General features: G+C 38.3%; 1 protein-coding gene across 1 annotated transcript; it reads left to right on the forward strand.

Moving 5' to 3' along the window:
* The first annotated feature begins 15,863 nt into the window (after positions 1–15,863).
* On the forward strand, positions 15,864–21,647 carry LOC107556122 (centrosomal protein of 135 kDa-like). Its single transcript, XM_016239158.1, has 7 exons — positions 15,864–16,111; positions 16,644–16,797; positions 16,921–17,061; positions 17,275–17,352; positions 18,118–18,269; positions 18,409–18,547; positions 21,624–21,647. Exons 2-7 carry the CDS (start codon positions 16,687–16,689, stop codon positions 21,645–21,647), a joined length of 645 nt encoding a protein of 214 aa, XP_016094644.1. The 5' UTR covers positions 15,864–16,111; positions 16,644–16,686.
* Positions 21,648–22,430: the final 783 nt, after the last annotated feature.

Genomic DNA, 22,430 nt, shown 5'->3' on the forward strand with positions numbered 1-22,430 from the left:
TAGTTAGTGAGATATATGGCCGTTGTGACAACTTCCCCATGTGACATCGAGTCCCAGTCTCCATTATAATAACATATATATTAAGTATATAATATATATGGCAAATAATGATTTTAAACACTACTTTAACACTACACCACTTCACTTCACTAGACTCCTGATCTGCCAAATAGACATTTTATGCAACCACTTTGACTTAGTACTCAGTTTGCAGTCACAGACATGAGCAAGCACTTTAGTCAGCCCTTGTCTCTTTTTCTGTCATTTATCTAGGATTGGGGGAAAAAACTGTGCAGAAGGTTGGTTGTGTGAATATGCAAGGTGATAGTCTAGGATTTTTTGAAAAACGATGATTCTGTAATGCATAAAGGTAGAATTTCCTTTTGGTCTATTCACATACTTTACTGTTTACACATCTAGCTTCAGTAATGTTTTTAATGTTTTTGAAAGAAGTCTCTTATGCTCATCAAGGTGGCATTTATTTGATCAAAAATGCAGTAATATTGGGAAACATGATTACATTTTAAAACGGTTGTCTATTTTAATATGAATGCAATTTATTCCTGTGGTAGCAAAGCTGAAATTTCAGCAGCTATTACTCCAATCTTCAGTGTCACATGATCCTTCAGAAATCATTCTAATATGATTATCTGCTGCTCAAAAAATATTTATTATTATTAATAATGTTGAAAACAGTTGTGTTGTTACATGTGATACAATTTTTGAAGATTCTTTGGTGAAGAGAAAGTTCAAAAGAACAGCATTTATTTGAGATCTTTCAACATTATACATGTCTTTACAGTCCCTTTGATTAATATAATGCCTCCTTGCTGAAAAAAGTATTTCCTTCAAAAAATAAGCAAGATCTTACTGACCCCAAACTTTTAAATAGCATATATAAAGCTAAAAGGAACAAAGATATATACATATAGTATGAGGTCTGAAACAACTATAAAAGAAGAAAAAATTCAGGGAAAGAATTGTAGAGTAAGTTACATGTGATACAATTTTTGAAGATTCTTTGGTGAAGAGAAAGTTCAAAAGAACAGCATTTATTTGAGATCTTTCAACATTATACATGTCTTTACAGTCCCTTTGATTAATATAATGCCTCCTTGCTGAAAAAAGTATTTCCTTCAAAAAATAATCAAGATCTTACTGACCCCAAACTTTTAAATAGCATATATAAAGCTAAAAGGAACAAAGATATATACATATAGTATGAGGTCTGAAACAACTATAAAAGAAGAAAAAATTCAGGGAAAGAATTGTAGAGTAATCATGCAGTGATACAGTTTACATGTGTACCTACACATACAAACATGGTGCATTTCATGACCATAGCCACTAACTATTAAAATAAAACTGTACAAAAGAAATAAATGATATACAAAAAGCTTAATTTAATACACATATATTATATTTTACATCAATATAAACAAACAAAAAGCTACAGGCCCTTGGTTCTAACACACTGTTATCATTGAATGTGCAACCATTTATTTTCATTACAAAGCATAAAATAAGAAAGACACAATGAGCCTTTGAGGATGTGGGGTTGGCAAGAGATAATGGCAGTTTCATGAACAGAGGCCTATTGTGTTTAACGCTATCACGCCACATGCATTACGTAAAAAATAAAAAAACCGCTTTATCGCATATATGGTCGAAGGAGTAAGCAAGAATAAAGGCTTACCTGGTTGTCGATTTACCTGGGTAAGAGGCTAGTACATATGCGTGTATGAATGTGTGGCTGTTCCACTTGCCTGCTGTTACTGTGGAGCTACGCTATTACCTAGAGTCAGGTGTCACATTGCACAGGTGCACAGAGAACTCAAGAATGCTTATAGCCGTGTGTGTTGTAGTGCGAACATGAGGGTGAATATATCTGTGATGAATGATGAATTCACAAATGATGAATTCACAAACATCTCCATTATTAAATACAGTGTGAAAAATGTATTCATACCGCCATAAAACTCTCACAATGTATGTTTTTGTGTGTTCCTCGTGGGATTTTTGTTTGCATGATGTCCTGTGTGAGAGCTTAGTGGCCTATGCCCGAGATGTGTTTACACATGAAAACAATCCTAGAATGTGTTTGAGAGAGGAGAAAGTGGGTGATGATGGTGAGGTAGTGTGCTGGTTCATACTGCTGTCTCTGTTGCTGCTCACAGAATGCCACTTTGTTCAACGAACATGAGGGTGAATATATCTGTGATGAATGATGAATTCACAAATGATGAATTCACAAACATCTCCATTATTGAATACAGTGTGAAAAATGTATTCATACCGCCATAAAACTCTCACAATGTATGTTTTTGTGTGTTCCTCGTGGGATTTTTGTTTGCATGATGTCCTGTGTGAGAGCTTAGTGGCCTATGCCCGAGATGTGTTTACACATGAAAACAATCCTAGAATGTGTTTGAGAGAGGAGAAAGTGGGTGATGATGGTGAGGTAGTGTGCTGGTTCATACTGCTGTCTCTGTTGCTGCTCACAGAATGCCACTTTGTTCATTGGCCAGCTTACCAGGGGCAGGAAGGACAGACATGCATTGATCATTTTAAACTGCCCAACACACACAAAGAGTGTGACTGTAAGCTTGTTAGTCAGCGTATGTGAGGATGCGTGTGTGTATTGTGTTAAAACAATTTTAAAGAACAAGGGCCTCCATTAACTGAATAAAGAAGTGTGGCGATCAATAACGGCAGGAACTGCTACCTGTCTCCAGTGTCACAAACCAACTGTATTATTAAGGAGCAATTTAAAGTAGACATACTTATTTTCTAACCATATAAAACATGGCACATCATGCATTTCAGTTGAATCTATTACTTAACATTCTCAATCAGAACATGAATGGCTTTTACTTATAAAGTTGAATTAACATAAAATACAAAAGTGTCTGTAAGTAATGCACATTATTACATTATAGTAATATATAAAAAAGTAATACATGCACTTTTGTTTAGTTGGGATGATAAATAGTCCCAGTATATCACGTATCCTTACTTGTCAAAAACAAATTCAGTGTTCAGTGAGTTTGAAGCGAGAGTACTTGTTTGAATGATGATAGATGGGGGCAGGGTGAAATGTGTAGTATTTATTTGGAAACAGTCATTATTGCATCAGTGGTGTGGGAATTATACGCTGCAGCTTCAACAATTCTATTTTCAATTGTTTGTTTTCTGTTCTAAAAATAAGTTCATTATCTTGATGGTGCTTCTAGTACTTGTTAACGTGAGATTCAAAATCGCCTGCACTGGAAGGCTGAGTCTTTCTTGGATGAGTTAAACTTCAGAGACTGTAGTGACTCACTCTGGCAGTGAATATCGGCGTTTAATAAATACTCCCACAGAACAGATACTGAAGGGAATCAAGAGGAATCAGATTCAATCTGAAAATATTACCTTTCAAGATCTGTAGAAGAACAGGCCAAGACGAGCAACCCACTCCAATAAAAGACATGGCCTCCAGTGATCTCTAACTATAGAATATGAATCCACTGAGTGAATCCAATGAATCCAACTTTATAGTCTCAGTTTTGATTGATATGTTGGAAATGTGATTTCCAGTCAGTCATTAATCATTGCTCAACTTATAACAAATGCAGATTTTGCCATGAGGAACAGTGATTTTTTCTTTTTATCATCTATCTATCTACCTATCTATCTATCATAACTTATTAATAAACTATTAGCACCATAACTAAGGTGCTAAAGGTAAACACAGATGGGCTATATGACAAGGTCAGGTTCACCGACAAAGCTATGCAGTTCAAACAAATGTTAGATCATCTCCTACCTCTCCAGCGTGTGACGGCACGGTGATCAGTTCCTATGCCTTCTTTATTGTGTCTCGCGGCACTTGGTTGTCTTCCATTCAAGTCGCAGCAGGCGAGCTGACCTCTTTGTGTGTGTGTGTGTGTGTGTGTGTGTGTTTGTGTGTGTGCGTGCGTGCGTGCGTGTGTGTGGAAGTGTGTGTTGCTGATGCTGCGAGAGCTCGCGCTCCTCCTCGCGACGGTTGCGTGCGCATTCAGTGCTGCTTCTCACCCAGCTGCACGTGAACAGGAGGGTGTGGCAGAGGCCGTTCACACAATAAAAACAGCCCATTCTGCCCTAACATTTTCCGTTTCTAAATATACACCATTTAAATTTAATGAATGCTGCACAATCCTCTAAATGCAGGCCACAGTCTGAAAGAATTACAGAGATTGAAAGAATTGGCCTCAGTAGTTTTTGCTAATTAAAAAAGGCTGTACACATACAGCACTTGTGAGAAAGATAATAATATTAAATAATATACATTCACACGAGATAAATCTAAACATATCTGTCCTCTAGACCCGGTCACACCAAGAACAATAACTATAAAGAATGACAACTACTTTAGCTTCCAGAACATAGACTCTAAAAAAGACAATTAGACAAATGAACAATAACATTCTGTTTATAATAAAAGCGTACTGCAGTTTTGTCGTCTGTCGCTTTAAAACAGGTGCATTCTGATTGGCTCTCAGTGTTTTTATCGTTCATCAGCTGGGAAATATCGTTCTGAAAGTGATTCAAACAAAAACGTTCCTCTGTGGCGTTGATAATAAAACTAAGAATTTAAATATCTTATTAAGACATATTATTGGGAGATTTATAGTGACTGACAACCAGTGGTGGACGAAGTACACAAATCAAGTACTTGAGTAAAAGTACAGATAGGTATAATAAAATATTACTCCAGTAAAAGTAAAAGTACTAATTTTTATATTTTACTCGAGTGAAAGTACAAAAGTACTCGATTTTTTATGTACTTAAGTAAAAAAAGTACTGATAGATAGATTAATTTTGCAATTTTATATAGGCTACTTCATTTACATTTATATTAGCACATATTTTTATAATCCTGCTGCTCAAAATACACGGGATTTTCCCAAAATAACCACTACATGAAGTCAAGATATATTTTTGTTGTTGATATGGACTACGTTGATGAGTGTGATGTAGTAATGTTCACTATGAAGCTTACACTGTGAAGCAGGGGCGGATTTAGTGATTTGGGGGCCCCAGGCAAAATACAGGAATGGGGCCCTATACAATTTCTCACATTGAGGTTCCTTTCAATGTTGCTCGCTGCTGCACGACCGTGTCTCATAGTTGTCTCTAATCTTTTAGATTTTTCATGTACATGTTATAAATAAAGATAATGTTGTAAATCCCTTGTTCACATTTAAACAGGTTATAATAGTATTAGTGTAGGTTGGACACTAGGTGGTGCGTTGGGGTAATTTTCACAATGCAATTAGCCTATCTACACAACGCAAGGCTGTCTAATTCTAAACTTTAAAATATACATTTATTTTTTATTTATTTGAGTTGCACATTTAAATTAAACTGAAGGAAATTGTAAATTTACATGCTTAAGGATTATTTCAACCAAAAGTGAAGTGTGCCTGTGTGGAAAGTGACTGTGCATGGTCCTTCTTGGGTCTTTCACAAAAACGAGTGAGCGCCATTTAAAAAAAATTTAATATATAATATGCACTGTTGGTTAGTATTGAAATTATAGCTTCAGATGCATGATATTTGCCTATTAAAAGTTTAACAAAAATTACATTCTTAGGGCCCAAATTCTGCGCTTTCTTTTTTTTTATTTTAATTTTTCTGAATTCCATTTGAATGGTTTAATCAAAAACATATCTCATTCATTTAATTCATAAAAACAACTTAATTTATTAATTTGTATAATAGGGCCCTATGAAATTTAAATTTTATTTACTTCTTTTTTTGAAATTTTGTCTTGTGTATTTTCATTTTTCTGGTAATCAAATGAAGGCGAAAACATGACTGAGGCTAATGCAGCAAACTGCCCTCTGAAGTCAGACTGACAGTTTACGTAAACAACAACAAGCGTCAGAGTAAGTATGTTTTGTGAAAACTGAGTATTTTGTATACATCTGCGCTAATATTAAATGGCTTTTTGTGGCCTTATGGTCGCGGTTTAAAAGTAAACTGCCCCAAAAGTACTGTCCAGGGGTTCGTTTCCCAAAAGCATCGTTAACCAACTATGGTTGCAAGTTCCATTGGACTGTATTAGTAACGACGGAACTTGCGACCGTAACGTTAGTTGCATTTGGGAAACGCACCCCAGGTTGGCAACTCACTTGGTTTTGGAACACAACAGGTGAATCTCCTTCTTAACGTAGGATTAATAGAGATTTAAAGTATAAAATAAATATATAAAACCAACTAGTGCTCTGACTGTTTTCATATTTCATGCAGTCTCTGTAAAATCTGTGTTGAGTTGGGTGTTGTCATGTGAATCAATGTGTGTGTAATACACCATGTACGTAGAGCGGAGCGTGTATTTGTGCTGAATGACCATGACGACCAGCGCCGATGTAACCCCTCTCTCCCGGGTCCTCACTGCCACTCCTCGTTCTCGTTTCGAGTGGGTCTCCGGCATGGGAGGTGGACGCACTAACAAGGAGGCTAAAGACTGCAGCCACTAGTGCGTCTCTTGAGATCAGGGGAGTGAGGTTTTGGCCTCCAAAAACAGGCTGTCCCATCAGACAGTCAGGACTCATGCAGCTGTAAGGTTTTCTTTTTCTTTAGTTTTTACTCGCAATCTTTACAACACGCATTACATTACGTATTTCATGGCACACTCGGTGTAAAGGCTGATTTATACTTCTGCGTCAGACCTACGCCGTAGTTTACGCATAGACGCACACCCATACGCCGTAGCCTGACTTGCACCTCTCCAAAAATCTAACAGCGCGTCAATTCTACGCGGACCGCAAGCGCTGTGATTGGTCTGCAAGAACCCCTCCCTCCATATGTACTTGAGTTTTGTGTGTGTTTATGTGCACTTTAATATATTTTAATGTTACACCTTCTTATATAAAATAAAACAAAGCAAAGAACAAGTGTCTTATCATTTATTATACTACATAGCATTATACATCAGTAGTTGTCCGCAACAAACAATGTTGATCTGCCGTGGTACAAGTCCTTGTGCAGATTGAAAGAATGCCATTATCTCCTGTTCCGTTGTTGTCTCCTTTTTGTAGTTTTAAATAATGATTTGATATTTATTTGCCACCGTCACGGCTATAATACTTCTCCGACGAGCCACTTCTTCTTCGGCTTTTGCCCGTGGACACTGCAGACTAGCGGTTTGCATGTGTACTGCACGTTGACACGGACAACGACGCAGAAGTATAAATGAAAACTGACGCATAGCCTCCGGCGTAAAGACTACGGCGTAGGTCCGACGCAGAAGTATAAATCAGCCTTAACTGTTCTGCCGTTATTTTCACTGGCCCTGGCACAAGAAATTATTACCTTTTTATCTATTTATGTCCGAATGAATACGCACACACACACACACATACATACATACATACGTATATATAAATATAAGGGGTCATCGGATGCAAAATTCACTTTTGTTGTTGTTTGAACATAAATGTGTGTTGGAAGTGAGTGTAAACATCCATCCTATAATGATAAAAATCCACCCAGTGGTTTTTTAAAAATCCCTATTTTAAAGGGGTCATATGATGCGATTTAAATTTTTCCTTTCTCTTTAGAGTGTTACAAGCTTTTGGTGCATAAAGAAGATCTGTGAGACTAAAGTCTCAAATCCAAAGAGATATTCTTTATAAAAGTTAAGAGTCAGCCACACCTACCTAAAACGGCGCGTTCTAACACGCCCCCACATGTCTACGTCACTATCTGGGAAGATTTGCATAACGCCGCCCAAATATTCACGCAAAGAAAGAAGGCGTAACTTTTATTCTCGCTGTAGTATTGTTGCGGCCGCCATATCGTGAAGGCGCTGTGTGTTTCGTTGTGAAAGCGAGACTACTTTGTTTGGCCTTCCAAAAGAGGACGATATCTGCTTCGTCATGCCTGGAGCTGATCTGTGCTGGTCGCTGAGGAAATACAACAACTTTGCGCTGTGGATCGCCGGATCGGCTTTCACCGTGGGTGAAGCGGAGTCCAGTCCGGGGTCGTCACATGTGGTTGCCGCAAGCCTCCTTCGTCGAATCTGCCGGCCGCGCCGTTCTCAAGCCCGCCGCCTCTGCTCACTCTAGCCCCCGGCCTCTGCTCACTCTAGGCCGCTGCCACTCACTCTAGGCCGCCGTGTGTGACGCTGTGTTTCCTTGTGAAAGTGAAACTACTTTGTTTGGCTTTCCAAAAATGGACACGACTAGAAATCAGTGGTTAAGTTGTATTTACAACACTGTTCCAGAACACTTCAACCCAAATATTCAGATGTGTGCAGCACATTTTATGGAGGACTGTTTACTGATCCTGGTAGAGTAGACTACAATGCCGGCTGTTCTGACTCACAGATTGTAAGTACGTTTTTTATATTTAAAGAGTTTTTATATTTTATATTTTTTATATTTAAAGTGAGTTTTTTGGGCAGTGTAGAGTAGGGCTTGTTGTTTGTCATTTCTCCGATCACAAATGCAGACATGGTTTTATGTTTACGCGGCGTGATGCAACGCAACGCGTAAAAAGACAGTATAAATTATTATAATCCATAATTATGTCCCCACTGGATGCAACGAATGCCTCGTTTATAATGGGTTTTCATGTTTTTGAATCATCGCTCCGGCCTGACAGGGCATCATCACAATATGGTAGGGGCGTAACATTTCCGTCACACACTTGAGGTATTCGGCCAATCATAACGCACTGGATAGCTGGCCAATCACAGCACACCTTGCTTTTCGATGAGTTTTGTAAAAATCGACGCGTTTCAGAAAGGCCGGGCATAGAGGAGAAACAATAATGTACAGTATGTGCAAAATAATGTGTTTTTTTAACCTTAAACCGCATAAACACATTTAATTACACCAAATACACTAAATAATGTTCTTTTTAGCAATATCATATGACCCCTTTAAAATTCTCTTTCTCAAATCAGGCTGTTCTGAGATTCCTGTCAGAATGACGTAGTTCTGCACAGGCCCCTCTCACGATAGTTGATTGACAAGGCCGTCTTATCTTAGACCTGCCCTGAGTGAGCTGTCATCAGTCCGCCATTGTGTCGACTCCGGTGCAGGGGAAGACAAGAATGTCTCCGATTAAGCAATTGAGGTGTTTTGTTGTTGGATGTAATAATGAAATACTCCCACATCTGAGCCGCTGAAGACACTGAGGATTAACGTTACTTTCGTTTTGAAGGGAATGCGCCGATCCCCGATCTGCCTAAATGCGACTATGTTCGCGCGAATAATTTGTGATCGAGCTTCAACTTCACAAGAAGTTTTTTATGAATCTTTGCAAATCGCCTTTCCTAATATGTGCTAGTTAGCAAGCACTAGTTAGTTAGACAGCTGTCAGGTGATGTGACCCTCAACGGCCAAACAAATTATGTACATAATGTACATTCATGTTCACATAATAAATTCTATATAGAATACTAATTGGCGTGTTTTAGAGCACTCTAATGGCAATTTTGGGAACATGCCATGATAGCTTACAGGAAGCAAGACAGCTTACAGGGACCTATTTTTTTGTGATATCAGGCTCAGAAACACTAACTCTAACCCTAATTCAAAAATAATTGCAGGACTTGGGACTTTGAGACCACTGTGGACATCTATACTTTATTTTTATTAAATAAAGATATTTTATGCACAATATTTCAGTTAAACGATAACTTTTGTTGTCTTTAAAAACTATTGGAACACACTGCCTTTAACTATACAACAAATTTTATTTAACAATTTGAACATAAAATGAAAATATATATTAATGTTTAATTCCTTAAAACATTGGCAAGTATTCCCAGTTAAAAAAAACACTGCCTTAAAATAATTTTCTTCTTTCAAGTTCTCACCTATAGATTCTGGAGAGGTCGAGCAACTGTCCTCCCCTCTCTCTCTGTCAGTGACAGACCAGTTAAAGTTAGAAACATAGCTGTAATTAATTAAAGTAGCCTACTAAAATATGATAAAGTATGGTGAGATTTCATAAGTATTTGGCGCAAAACAACTTTGCTTTATTGGGAAAGGATAATTCTACTCCGGACGCGAGTGGCGCGACGCGACAAAAGAACCCAATAATCAGTTATGCTGTCCATATTTACATTTACTAATTTTGCAGACGCTTTTATCCAAAGCGACTTACAAGTAGAGCATATCACACACACTGGATCTAGCGCGAGGTCATATGCCTCGTTCTTATCAGGTTATTTTGTCGCATCACTCGCATCCGGTTTAGATGCCCCGTTAGATCAAATCATAACGTAGCAATTCGATCGCGTGATTTGTGTCATCGTGACATAACGCATACTTACAGTGTTTGCAAAAGGACGTAATCATCTGCTTTTTTCTGGGGTGCATTTTACACCCAAACCGCCCAAAGAGCAAAGTGAAATTGCGAGAGCAACAGGAGATTTGAAGCTCATGACAGACACAAGTAGTTTAAGCCCAAGAGATGATTCGCTTTGTGATTGGCTGAATGTTAGTTCACTCAAATCTAAATAAACAAATCAGAGAACACGGGCGGAAATATCGAAATATCGGCGGTGGGTAAAAACAAAGTGCGGGGGACAGAATAACCTTTTACTAAAAGTGCGGGGGACACTAACCGCTATAGGAAACCGATATGTCTCGGCTCCAACAGAGCCTCCTGCTGGCAGAGAATGAATTTGCATTTGCAAGTCTGTGGGAAACGCTGGTGTCTGTCAGCAAACATAAACAAAAAGCATGCTTCAGAACTGTTTTGAGAATGTACTTTGAGCCATGTATTATTACTATGAATTAGGCTACTACTACTATTATTACCATCTTGTGGCCTGAAATAATCATTTACTCAAACTCGCTTTTATGAGATAAAGAAGGAAAAAAAATCGGCCAAACATATTGGACAAAAAAATCAGCATCACATATCGGCCATCGGCTGCCCTGATTTCTAAATATCGGCATCGGCCAGAGAAAAACCCTTATCGGTCGACCTCTATTGCTGACACTTAAATTAATTGTTTTGCCACTTTTGCACTTTATTTAAAAAAAAATATATTTTTTTTATTTGTTATGCATGTTATGTTTATTAAAAACAAGTTTTGTAATAACCAATTGTTCCGGTCCGGACCTTTGACACTGATGAAAATTCAGATTTGGACTTTTGAATGTAGACTTTGAGAACCCCTGGTCTAGAACGACAAAACAGAGCTCATTTTGACAGGGTAAAAATTGTGTTTTTTACACTACCATTGAGAAATTTTAACCAAAGTATGTTATAGACTTTTCATTAAGACCCAAAAGAATCATATCAACTTATATCAAATGGGCATCCGATGACCCCTTTAATGAACTTTTTTCAACAGCTTTTTTTTCTGGAAAATTATGGAATATGGCTACTTATTTATAATTTCACTGATGCTTTTAAGACATTTGCAAATTACTAGGGGTGTTCCGATTGATCGGCTATCGATCACTATCGGCCAATAATCACGTTGGGATGTTTGACCGGTGGTCTCAAAAAACCGATCTCAAGCTGATGACGCTGCCGTGAGAGGTTTGGCACGACATGCAGCGGCACCGTCTCAGTCTCTGTATCACTCGCATCCGGTTTAGATGCCCCGTTAGATCAAATCATAACGTAGCAATTCGATCGCGTGATTTGTGTCATCGTGACATAACGCATACTTACAGTGTTTGAAAAAGGACGTAATCATCTGCTTTTTTCTGGGGTGCATTTTACACCCAAACCGCCCAAAGAGCAAAGTGAAATTGCGAGAGCAACAGGAGATTTGAAGCTCATGACAGACACAAGTAGTTTAAGCCCAAGAGATGATTCGCTTTGTGATTGGCTGAATGTTAGTTCACTCAAATCTAAATAAACAAATCAGAGAACACGGGCGGAAATATCGAAATATCGGCGGTGGGTAAAAACAAAGTGCGGGGGACAGAATAACCTTTTACTAAAAGTGCGGGGGACAGAATAACCTTTTACTAAAAGTGCGGGGGACACTAACCGCTATAGGAAACCGATATGTCTCGGCTCCAACAGAGCCTCCTGCTGGCAGAGAATGAATTTGCATTTGCAAGTCTGTGGGAAACGCTGGTGTCTGTCAGCAAACATAAACAAAAAGCATGCTTCAGAACTGTTTTGAGAATGTACTTTGAGCCATGTATTATTACTATGAATTAGGCTACTACTACTATTATTACCATCTTGTGGCCTGAAATAATCATTTACTCAAACTCGCTTTTATGAGATAAAGAAGGAAAAAAAATCGGCCAAACATATTGGACAAAAAAATCAGCATCACATATCGGCCATCGGCTGCCCTGATTTCTAAATATCGGCATCGGCCAGAGAAAAACCCTTATCGGTCGACCTCTATTGCTGACACTTAAATTAATTGTTTTGCCACTTTTGCACTTTATTTAAAAAAAAAAGAGAAAAATGTTTTTTTGTTATGCATGTTATGTATGTTTATTAAAAACAAGTTTTGTAATAACCAATTGTTCCGGTCCGGACCTTTGACACTGATGAAAATTCAGATTTGGACTTTTGAATGTAGACTTTGAGAACCCCTGGTCTAGAACGACAAAACAGAGCTCATTTTGACAGGGTAAAAATTGTGTTTTTTACACTACCATTGAGAAATTTTAACCAAAGTATGTTATAGACTTTTCATTAAGACCCAAAAGAATCATATCAACTTATATCAAATGGGCATCCGATGACCCCTTTAATGAACTTTTTTCAACAGCTTTTTTTTCTGGAAAATTATGGAATATGGCTACTTATTTATAATTTCACTGATGCTTTTAAGACATTTGCAAATTACTAGGGGTGTTCCGATTGATCGGCTATCGATCACTATCGGCCAATAATCACGTTGGGATGTTTGACCGGTGGTCTCAAAAAACCGATCTCAAGCTGATGACGCTGCCGTGAGAGGTTTGGCACGACATGCAGCGGCACCGTCTCAGTCTCTGTCCGGCGCGGGTGAAATAATTGTAATGCTGAAGGTGAGGTACAGTTCATATTTCTTCATTAAATAACTTATAAAGTAATTTGAAAACCTTGTGCAGAGACGTAATTTCACAAACAGCGCGAGTGAATCACCGCGCGCTCTCTCTTTCTCTCTCAAAATACACAAATGGCTTCAAATCACCACACAGCGCGTCTGTCTATATAAGCGAGCTGCACTCCGCACAGTTTACACAGGAATTGTCACTTGCACAATCGAGGCAGTGTCACATCGTCACTAAAGTTTATAATTTGCATTACTTTTTAATTAATGTCTTAATTTTAATCAAGCAGTACTGTTTAACCATTCAGCTCTCGCGCGCTCTCCTGGTGACAGTGCGCTCATGCACACTCGCAGCGCAGAGCGCACACACATAATGTCAGGTTCACATTACTCCGTTTGCAGTGCGAATGTGGTGTGTATTTTTTTCCGCGCTCATATTAACGGATTAAAGCGTTCACTGCACACACGGTTGCGGTTCGGCAGTGCGTTCAGGAGCGGTGCGTCTGCATTAGCGCAGACAGAGATCATTTCCGCACCGAGTCTATGTTTGCTGCGCTGCAAACGCTGAATTAAAGTAACAGCGCATTGTTTGCTGTAAATATGAACATGGATTGACACGAAAATGTAGTAATTACACCATAAATGCATATTATCAATGTCTACTGTGTTTCAGGGTGTTTTCACACTTGGTCCTTTTCAGGGGCCTGAGCGCGGTTCGCATGGTTTTTGGCCCATATGTGAACACACAAACGATCTCAGACCCCTCAGAAGTTAAGCGAACCGAACAGAGACCATCTCGGGGAGGTGGCCTGAGTACGGTTCGCTAAAAACGTGCATTGTGAACACAGTCTGTGATGATTTGGGGTGCAATGTCATCTGCTGGTGTTGATCCATTGTGTTTTTTGAAAACCAACGTCACTGCACCCGTTTACAAAGAAATTTTGGCGCACTTCATACTTCCTTCTGCTGACTAGCTTTTTGAAGATGATGATTTCATTTTCCAGCAGGATTTGGCACCTGCCCACACTGCCAAAAGCACCAAAAGTTGGTTAAATGACCATGGTGTTGGTGTGCTTGACTGGCCAGCAAACTCACCAGACCTGAACCCCATAGAGAATCTATGGTGTATTGTCAAGAGGAAAATGAGAAACAAGAGACCAAAAAATGCAGATGAGCTGAAGGCCACTGTCAAAGAAACCTGGGCTTCCATACCACCTCAGCAGTGCCACAAACTGATCACCTCCATGCCACGCTGAATTGAGGCAGTAATTAAAGCAAAAGGAGCCCCTACCAAGTATTGAGTACATGTACAGTAAATGAACCTACTTTCCAGAAGGCCAACAAATCACAAAAAAAAAAAATTTTTATTGGTCTTATGAAGTATTCTAATTTGTTGAGATAGTGAATTGGTGGGTTTTTGTTAAATGTTAGCCAAAATCATCACAATTAAAAGAACCAAAGACTTAAACTACTTCAGTCTGTGTGCATTGAATTTATTTAATACACGAGTTTCACAATTTGAGTTGAATTACTGAAATAAATGAACTTTTCCATGACATTCTAATTTATTGAGATGCACCTGTATAGCACCTTAAATTTTGATATTATAATACTTCTATATTTTTATATTTATTACTATTTAATACTTGGTAAAATAAGGATTATATTGTTAATATTTGGTCAGTGTGTCAATGCTTGGATTTGAATATTTTAAATATTTAGCTTTATGTAGTGATACTTACACTGGCCCTGTTTTTACCTTTAGAAAGAGATTCAGCGTCAACAGCGGGAGCTAGAGAACCTGGAGGAGGTCATTGCTACATTAAGACGGGTGTGTGCATGGGTCCATACAACAGCATGTGAAATGAGCTGTTAAATTAACCATCTGGTTCAGAACAGCGCATTTATTCTGTCTGGCCTGATATGACATGGATGGCTTAGTATAGCTTGTGGATATAAAGCTTGTATGTTTTTATTTACCATCTTTGGGTAAATACTTTACAATGTCTATTAAAATATTTCTGACTATACGGAAGTACTTCTTTATATAGCTGTTTTAGATATCTCACACTTTATTACTGGCCTTGAAAGGACTTGAATAGTGTTAATTAGAAATGGTCATTTCAAGTAATTTTGCAGATTAATAGTTTTAACACACAAACAAAAACGTGTCCGTGTTTATCTGAAAATTAAGTTATAAATTAAAGGTATGCATTGTAAATAACATTTATACTTTTTTTCAGAAACCAGGCTTTTATTTTGAAATGAAATGCAATAATAATACAATAATAAATCAAAGACAATACAACAATAATGAAATGTATTTATTTATTAAAGGGGTCATATGATGCGATTTCAAGTTTTTCTTTCTAGAAAGAGATTAACCAATTAAAAATCATTTGCACCACCTGGAGCTTACATAGAAACTAATTTGCTGCACAAGCACCATTGCCTCTCATCAGGTCATGTCCACAGCACCACCCAATAACCATTCACAATAACTGTGTGATTTGGGTGGGAGATTCAGTGAAAAAAAATTTTTTTTTGCAATGATTTGTTGCAGGATATGGTAGAGGGAGATTATGTGAAAGACCGTCTGAGTGATCAGCTGCTTGATCTTCAAGAACAGAATGACAAGATGGAGGGCCTGATACACTTTCTGGAAGAAGACAAGAAGAGACTTCAGGATAAAGTAGAAGCAATGACACAGGCAGGTGAGATGTAACCACTGATCTATTATAGAGAATTATATATAGATCAGTGGATGTAACACTCTTCTTTGTGGGTTTTTTTTTTGTGAGTGGAGTGATGTGTGTGTGTGTGTTTACATATGTGGTTTGTCATTCAACTGATTTTGTTGCTGTTTGTTTTAGATAAGGAGATGATTCTAGAATTGGAGCAGATGCGTGCAAGTCATGGGATGTGTGGCAAAGAGCAGTATCACGTCTAGATGCCTTTGTGAAAAGTTTAGAGGAGGAAAGAAATTACTACACACAGGAGCTGGAGCGATACCGTCTGCTTAGGGGCAGGACAGACAAAAGCCCCACCCCTAGTCCAGGCAGGGGGAGGAGCCCCAGAGGACGAGGCAGCTGGCACTGAAAGGTAGGAGCTGACATTTACTTCTGTAATTACAAGAAGATACGTGGTTTAAACAGGGAGTGAAATTCAGATTACACACAGTTTGAATCATTCTTGCGAGATCTACAATCATAAAGCAGCGCCATGGTAGTATATAATTTTTCTCACTTTTGCTGGACTGTTATCCATGGACACATGGATAAAATGTAAATAAACTTACTATTTACAAATATACCTTTTGGTTTTCAATAAATAATGACTTCAAAATATAAAAGTCAATGAAAATGGAGTAAAAAAAACTATGAAAATATTAAAAAAATTAAATTTGTAATTATAGGTATTTATTATGATACATTTTATGCATATATTATTACCTTTTATACATCATAACTGATTTTGCAACAAGGCTGCTTTTTTTCTGTGCCCATTTTACTAATTATTGACACTTTAATCACCTGCTTAAACAATTATTTTAGAAAGTATTTACCAAAATAACAAAAAACATGATTACGTCACACCTTGCTGGGAAACAAATTGCTGTTTTTGTATTTTTTAGAGAGATGGTGACGCAGAGCTTTCACATGCACTGAAGGAGAGGGATGAGCTACAGTCAGTGCTGCTGGGCTTTGAGAAAACACATGGAGGACATCCAGACCAGAGTTAAACTACTGACTGCAGAGAGAGACCAGCTCAGCTCTCAGTACCAGCAGGTTAGAAGAAATCTGGAACAGCATAAGTAAATGATGAGAATTTGTATTTTGGGGTGGAGTATCTCCAAAAGGTACATCTAGCTGTTTTCCATGAGAATAGTTGTGCATGTGTTTTAAATATAGGCTCAAGAGGAGCTGAGGCGTGTCCAAAGGGCGCTTGAGTCCTCTGAACTCCAGCACAGGATCAGAGATGACAGGGAACAAACTGAAGCTGAACTCCAGAGAGTTACTGCTGAGAGAGATGCGCTTAGAGACAGACTCAAGGTGTGTGTATGTGTTTGCAAATTGTTGTTTTTTTGTTTTTTTTAGCAGACCATAAATAGCTGCTAAGTATGTGCAAGCAGTTTTCTGTGGTTAGAACTGTGTGTTTGAAATTCCACACAGCACTTCTAAACTGTAGTTCACTTGTAGGGTGAGTAGTTTAGCTGTGTGTTAAAAGGAGAGTTGCCAAGATAAAGCTTCTTTCTGTCTTTGCAGGTTGCCCAGAGCACAGCTCTGACAGACCAAGACCCAGAGGAGATCAGGATTCTTCACCAGGAGAACACCATTGAGATGGTACTACACTAATAGAGCTTGCACCGTTCATAGTTTCACAAACATTACCAGTGTGTTTTGTCATGTCTGGATAGTTCTGGGCTAATTTCAAATGCCTTGATGGGCACTGCAGGAAGGGGATGCTATTTGTAGGTTTGTTGAAAATGAATGCGAGCAACTGAATACTTTCCAAAAGACACTGTGTACATTTAACTAGACTGTCATATGTAATTTGCCATTTATGATCATGTGAAAGTGACCTTAGGTTACGAGTCCGACTCTCTAACCATTAGGTGATCCTGGGTGGGATGTTCTTTTTATTTATTTTTTTGAGACCTGAGAATTTTAAAACCCTGAATTGCTCACATGAACCCAAGTATAATATACTAAGTATACTATTAGCGGAACACTTTCTGCGCATATTTTTGATTCCCCCACCCCCAAACGGCACACTGAAAAACAGCACCTGAGTTAAAGTAAACTTGGATTAAACCCATTTGGATATTTGACTTATATTTGCAACAACCTAAAAGCTATATACATGGGTTTTGATTGTATGTTATGAGAGTAACCTTCTGGGGTCAGTAATGTTTAGATGAATGTAGGATTTAGCAAAAATGCACACGTCAGTATAATGTAATGCACCCTTCAAAGTGCTCTTTGCCTCGTTGTGGGTAGAGCAAAATTATGCACACTAATGAATTTGCCCTATATGTAAGGTTATTTTTAGGTAAAAAACACCTGTAAATGTATCATAATGTGATGCATTACTGTGTGTGTGTGTAGCTGGAGAGAGAGAGGGCTGATCTGCGTGCTCAGGTGGCTGTGCTGAAGGAGAGTCATGTTGCTGTTGAGAAGGAGCTAAAGGCTCAGTCAGCGGTGCTGCTACAGAATGTAGAAGAGGCCACAGAGCAAAGAGCCGAGAGCTGTGCGCTCAGGTCTGTGCGTGTTTGTTTGTGTAGCACTGCTGTAGACAGACATTTCTGCCTGTCTTGGTTGTGCTTAAAATGCGTGCCTATAGTTGTACCCAAAATTCTTAAGCAGCTTGACATTTCACATATGTGTGTATGTGTTTAGGCTTCTGCAGGAGCAGATGGAGCAGTCGCTCTCAGATGTTCAGCACAGATTATCTGTCAAGACCAATGAACTACAGGCAGCTCACCAACAGATCGACAAACTAGAAGAGAAAATCGGTGTGTGTCAGAACAGTGTCTTTGTATTGCGCTCTTCTAATTTTCTCAAGTGCACCTTTATCTAATTATTAGCTGTTCTGTCTCTTCCCTCCTGTTTTCTCTCATGCATCTGTTAGAGATGCATCGATCGATCGGCCAGGACCGGTGACCAGCCGGTCAGTCTGCCAGTTCCGAGCCGGTCCGTTTTGATGTCACAGCTACGCTCACATCTGCATGTTAAAGGGGTCATATGACGTTGCTAAAAAAAGAACATTATTTTGGCAACAATACTACAGGGTTGCCAGGTTTTCACAAAAAACCCGCCCAATCACTACTCAAAACTAGCCCAATCGTGTTTCGAGGGAGTCCCCAGTTAAAAATCGCATTCCAGGGGTTAAAATACAGGTTTTTTTGGTGGGGTTCCCCTGCTAAAATGAGCTTTCCAGGTGATAAATATCATGTTATTGGATGTCGCTTCAACCTGCGGACATGAAAAACAACCCATGGCAACAGTGTTAAAGTAGCCCAATTCGGCAAGACTGCAATACTACAGTGAGAATCAAAGTTATGCCTTTTTTCTTTGCGTGAACATTTGGGCGGCGTTATGTAAATCTTTCCACACAGTGACGTAGACATGTGGGGCGTGTTTAAACGAGGCGTTTTAGGAAGGCGTGGACCAGTCTTAACTTTTATAAAGAATATCTCTGGGTTTGAGACTTTAGTCTTTGCAACTTTAGGGATCTTATCTATTCACGATTAGCTTGTAACACTCCAAAGAGAAAGGAAAACTTGAAATCGCATCATATGACCCCTTTAACATGTCGTTCACGTGGAAGTTCTTCACTGTAAATGAAGAAGACACAAAGTTTGCAGTTTGTAATACGTGCAACTTTAGGGCTATAGTAATAGTATTACAATAGCCCTAAGCATTAAGCAAACTATGGAGGAACAGGCCTCGATTAATGCTTTGTCCGGGACAAGTAGATTTTTTTTAAAGGGCAAGTAAGAGAGAGTTTTATTTGCCTGACCGCACAAGAAGCCTGATTAAAACATCAATAAAAAAAATAACTAGGGAGCACTGAAACGTCGCTACCAAAAATTTTCTCACGAGAATGATTGATTTTATTGCAATCAGTGAAAACGGCGACTGATAATGAATTTATGTCGTGCCATAAGGCTCACGCAGTCTGTCTTGAGAGACTTGTGCAGAAATCAAAACAAATGAGCGCAACAGCACACACAAAGTACCTCACAGAAAGCTATAGATGCATACTGCGGTAGAAAAAATTTATATTAATAATATATGATATACATTACATGACCAAGATGTTTCCCCGAATATCATCATGATTGCAATGTGACAATGATTTTATACAATAGTAGTTCAATAAACAAGTTAAAATAAAGTGACTTACATTTTAGACACAATATTGACTGTTTTTGCTCAATTTCGCTAACGAAAATAGTTACAATCAAAGCCACAGCAGAACTGTTGTGTGTTTCACATTAACACAGCAGTGTTTCGTTAATGAATGAATCCACAAATCGAGTCAATGATTCAGTGAGCCATTCATAAAGACAGTCACTTGCCTCGTTTCTGAATAAATCAGTCATTTTTTTGGACGAATCGGTTGTAAGAACGACTAAATGACCCACTCATTCATTAAAACAGTAATTTGCCGCTACCTACTGGTGGTTTGGTTTCATATTAAAAGTATCATTGCATTTTTCCCAACATTTCTCATTTGTATGTTAAAAAAATTAAGATGTTAATCTTATAAAATTATTTATGCATTTGCAACATCTTTACATGGCAGACCTTTAATAACAAGTTCAACTAAAGAGGAAAACTGTTCTAAAACATGCCTGAAATGAGATGTGAAATGAACTGGCAAAGCAAGTGACCAAAGAGGTCTTCAGAAAGTTCATATGGTCATGTTACTCAGGGCTGTGTTAATGTCACTCTACCACAACAACCTGTGTTTTATATGTGTATGTATAATAAAACTTATGTTGACTGATTAACTTAAAAGCGTGAATAGTTTTTAATATAATCTGTCTCAGTTTTGTTGTTAATCATTAATGGCTCTGTACTGTTATTAATAATGTAATCTTTTTGTGTGTGTTTGGATATCAGAGAGTGACATTCCATTTGGTCTGATGTTCTTTTTTTTCTTTATAAAATAGGAGAAAAAAATCCATAAGAATGTCTTTGATATTCTGGAGTACAATAATTAATGCCTTCCTGAATTGTTCTTTTAGCTTTTATTTGATGTTAACAGCCTGTGAACAGATACATGTGCTGAACGTTTCTTCATTTTGAATGTTTCTCATGTTTGTTTTTGCTATTTAATTATTGATACTTGCTTAGCCATGCTATTGCTCATCAACACTAAGTATAACATTGTATGTAATTCATTCTACACCATTTGCTACATGAATGAGGGGGTTTACTTAAGTGTGTTGTCAAATTACTTTTTTTGTTGTTTTTTTATGGCTAAGTGATCAGGCTAAGTGCATGATTGAGACTCGAGTTCTCTTCTCAGCTCTTAACTTGTAAGCAGCTACCCACAACACCCTAAAGAGCCGTTCACACAAAATGTGTTGTGCTTACTTGCATATCATGAATGGCATATCATGCAAGAAGCTAGAGCGACTGTCAATGAACACATTCGTTTAGCTCATGTTTACAAAGAAAATGGAAAAGCAGCACATTGGAATGGAAAAATGCATTCTGTGTGAATGGCCCCTAACAGCGGCTTGGCAATGCATTAGAAACCACTCAGAACCCAACTAGCAACAACCTCCCAGCTAACACAAAACATTCCCCTAACATTGCGTTAGCATACGGTTCTGGGCAAAAATTAACATTGCCAGGACGTTCTGAGAACTAAAAACTTAGCTTGGCTGAGAACCACTCGTAACATCCCAGCATCATGGTAGCGTTTGCACAGACAAGCATCTCTGAAAAAAACGTTATGAAAGTGCTTCCAACAATACTGTTGCTCATCTTTGCTATTCTCATAAATAACGATTTTAATACTTTATGGCTATAGTTATCGTAGCTCTTGGTGTGAACAGCCTTTAAATTTAATTCCTATTATCCCTGTGTGTTTCCAGACTGACCTTTTGGGTGTCAACTGAGCTTTCACATCCTCACACTTTTTTCTTGGTTTGCCGGTAGGATTCAAATCACCATAAGCTGGTTACTGGCTTAGTTCTTTAATATAAACATTATTCTCAGACCAAGAAAAAAAACATTACCCAAAGAAATCCAGCTTGTGGGTTTCAAAGGTTTTTTATTTCCTCATTGTATAGTACTTCTGCTTTTGGATGTGAAACTGCATTCCTCTTAATCTCTTAGAGGGGTCATATGATTCCCATTTTCCACAAGTTGATATGATTCTTTAGGGTCTTACTGAAAAGTCTGTAACATAGTTTGGTTAAAATTTCTCAATGGTAGTGTAAAAACACCCTTTTTTACCTGGTCAAAAACTGCTCTTTTCAGATCAAGCCGTTTTTGTAGCACTTCACTTTAAATGTTAATGAGCTCTGCTGACCCCGCCCCTCTCTTCCGAGCCGCTCTCAGAGAGACTGTTTACTTTAGCCGCATTCATCGTGAAACTTGCTAATTAGCACATTATTAGGAAAGACGATTTGCAAAGATTCATTACAAAACATTATACTCACTTCTTCTGTAGATGAGGCTGGATCATGAATGATTCGCGTGAGCATAAGACGCATTTATGTAGATCGGGTGAGAATTCCCTTCAGAAACAAAGGACACCCACTGTGTCTTCAGCGGCTCAGATGTCAGGAGTAAATGCCGAATGCTATGTTCATTATTACATCCAACAACAGAACACTTCAATCACTTGTTAGGAGTCAGGGCTCTACACTTACTTTTCTTTTTAGGAGCGCTTGTGC

Source organism: Sinocyclocheilus grahami, unplaced genomic scaffold (assembly GCF_001515645.1).
Source record: "Sinocyclocheilus grahami isolate Dianchi unplaced genomic scaffold, SAMN03320097.WGS_v1.1 scaffold556.1, whole genome shotgun sequence".
NCBI lineage: Eukaryota > Metazoa > Chordata > Actinopteri > Cypriniformes > Cyprinidae > Sinocyclocheilus > Sinocyclocheilus grahami.

What these genes read in the sequence shown, in the direction of transcription:
- LOC107556122 (XM_016239158.1), top strand. Translation starts at nt 16,687, where the DNA reads ATGAGCTACAGTCAGTGCTGCTGGGCTTTGAGAAAACACATGGAGGAC. An exon ending in GCCGAGAGCTGTGCGCTCAG is followed by an intron (nt 18,270 to 18,408) that starts GTCTGTGCGTGT and finishes GTATGTGTTTAG; the next exon opens with GCTTCTGCAGGAGCAGATGG. An exon ending in TGTGTCAGAACAGTGTCTTT is followed by an intron (nt 18,548 to 21,623) that starts GTATTGCGCTCT and finishes GTGTGTTTCCAG; the next exon opens with ACTGACCTTTTGGGTGTCAA.